The 1,920-nt window shown below is 39.9% G+C and overlaps 1 protein-coding gene across 1 annotated transcript in view; it reads right to left on the bottom strand.

Moving 5' to 3' along the window:
- Window positions 1-1,285, bottom strand: part of LOC117940037 (OTU domain-containing protein 5-like) — a gene marked incomplete at its 3' end in the record, with an annotated part of 1,714 nt that extends 429 nt beyond the window's left edge. The window contains exon 1 of the mRNA XM_034865434.1: window positions 1,105-1,285. Coding sequence (XP_034721325.1) covers window positions 1,105-1,261 — 157 coding nt within the window. The remainder of the gene's footprint in view (window positions 1-1,104) is intronic.
- Between the last annotated feature and the right edge of the window lie 635 nt (window positions 1,286-1,920).

Below are 1,920 nucleotides of genomic sequence, written 5' to 3'. Positions count from 1 at the left end.
ACACACACACACACACACACACACACACACACACACACACACACACACACACACACACACACACACACAAGGGAGAATGTAAGTGTGTCCCTGAGCAGTGATTGACGCGCTGTTAGACAACATCTGTCAACAACAATCTGAATTTGCTCTGGTTCGTTTGTTGTCATAACGTTATAATTCATGTAAAAAATCAACCATGTGATCATCATAATCATCATAATCTTGGAAGAAGTGGTCAGATCCAAAATAATGTGCTGAGTCAGGAATACATGTTTATCACAAGAAATAAGGAAAGGACGTTGATTTTCGGTTAGAACATTTTTTAAAAACTTTTTTCTCAATTTTTCCCAAAATTTTCCAGTATTATTAGAGATGTGTATTAATAGTAATGCCCCCCTTGTTTTGGTTCTAATGTGTTCTTATGTCATTTAGAAAATGGGAATGTTGGGAATGGAGAACGTTGACCTGCGACCGTGAGGTAATGTTTTGTTGTCAATGTTTAAAAAATAAATAAATAAATAAATAAAATGCCCTATTTGACACCTCCGTCTAAAACTCGGCGGTTTCCACCAGCTGACATCTGGTAACAAATAAAATGGATTCTGGATCATTTTAATTATACAGTTTGTAGCTGACTTCTCTATTGGCTGTTGAAACAGGTGAGATCCTTTATTAAGTAATGGAGGAACGCTGTGATTGGCTGTTGCTGACAGGTGACATCCTATGCAAAATAATGGAGGAACGCTGTGATTGGCTGTTGAAACAGGTGACATCCTTTAGTAAGTAATGGAGGAACGCTGTGATTGGCTGTTGAAACAGGTGACATCCTTTAGTAAGTAATGGAGGAACGCTGTGATTGGCTGTTGCCGACAGGTGACATCCTTTAGTAAGTAATGGAGGAACGCTGTGATTGGCTGTTGCCGACAGGTGACATCCTATTGTGAGTAATGGAGGAACGCTGTGATTGGCTGTTGCCGGCAGGTGACATCCTACACTATGTAATGGAGGAACGCTGTGATTGGCTGTTGCCGACAGGTGACATCCTACACTATGTAATGGAGGAACGCTGTGATTGGCTGTTGCCGGCAGGTGATCTGGATCTACCTGTGCTGTACTGGTACACCTCCACCGGTCTGTTGTACATCTCGGCCATCGCCTGCATCTCGATGTGGTTGCCATGGCAGTTGTTTTTCCTCTTCCTGTTGATGTATGTGGTGAAGTCCTCCGTCACGTAGTTGGAGAAATAGTCTGCGTTCTTCATCTGGAGGGAGGAAAAAAAACAAAAAACTTTATCGACACAAACCAACAGAAACGGGAGAAGAAGAAGAAGACTTTTTAAGACCTTTCTCATACCACCCCTGGAAAAAATAAAAGCCCAAAAATACAAAATAAAAGAACATTTAACCCTTTAGTCTTCCCGTCGATGACAAAAAAAAAAACATGACTTTTTCAACATTTTTGTCACTTTTTCAATGTTCAAAGTTTTTGGATATTAATTAATTAGATTTTAATGTTCATTCAGATTTTCAGAGCTTATTTCGACGGCCCATTTATTGTCACAAATTTTCTTTTTTTTTCAACTGAAAACGGGCCAATTAGACCCAAGGACAACATGACGGTTAACCCCCGTGTTGTCTTCCCATCAAACATCCACTTTTCATCAATGTTTTTTCTTCTTTAAAGTTTTTTCAGCCCTTTTATGTCTCTTTTTGTCATTTCTTCCTAGAGTCACTTTGGTCCCTTTTTTTTTTAAAATGCCATAAAAGTGTGGAGATGTTTTTTACAGTGTGTTCTGGAGACAGGCAGCTAGCAGATAGTGAGATGTTTTTTACAGTGTGTTCTGGAGACAGGCAGCTAGCAGATAGTGAGGAGATGTTTTTTACAGTGTGTTCAGGGGACAGGCAGCTAGCAGATAGTGAG

This window comes from Etheostoma cragini, unplaced genomic scaffold (genome assembly GCF_013103735.1).
Source record: "Etheostoma cragini isolate CJK2018 unplaced genomic scaffold, CSU_Ecrag_1.0 ScbMSFa_1540, whole genome shotgun sequence".
Lineage (NCBI taxonomy): Eukaryota > Metazoa > Chordata > Actinopteri > Perciformes > Percidae > Etheostoma > Etheostoma cragini.
Note: the sequence above shows the minus strand (reverse complement) of the source record. Positions and strands in the feature narration are given on the sequence as shown.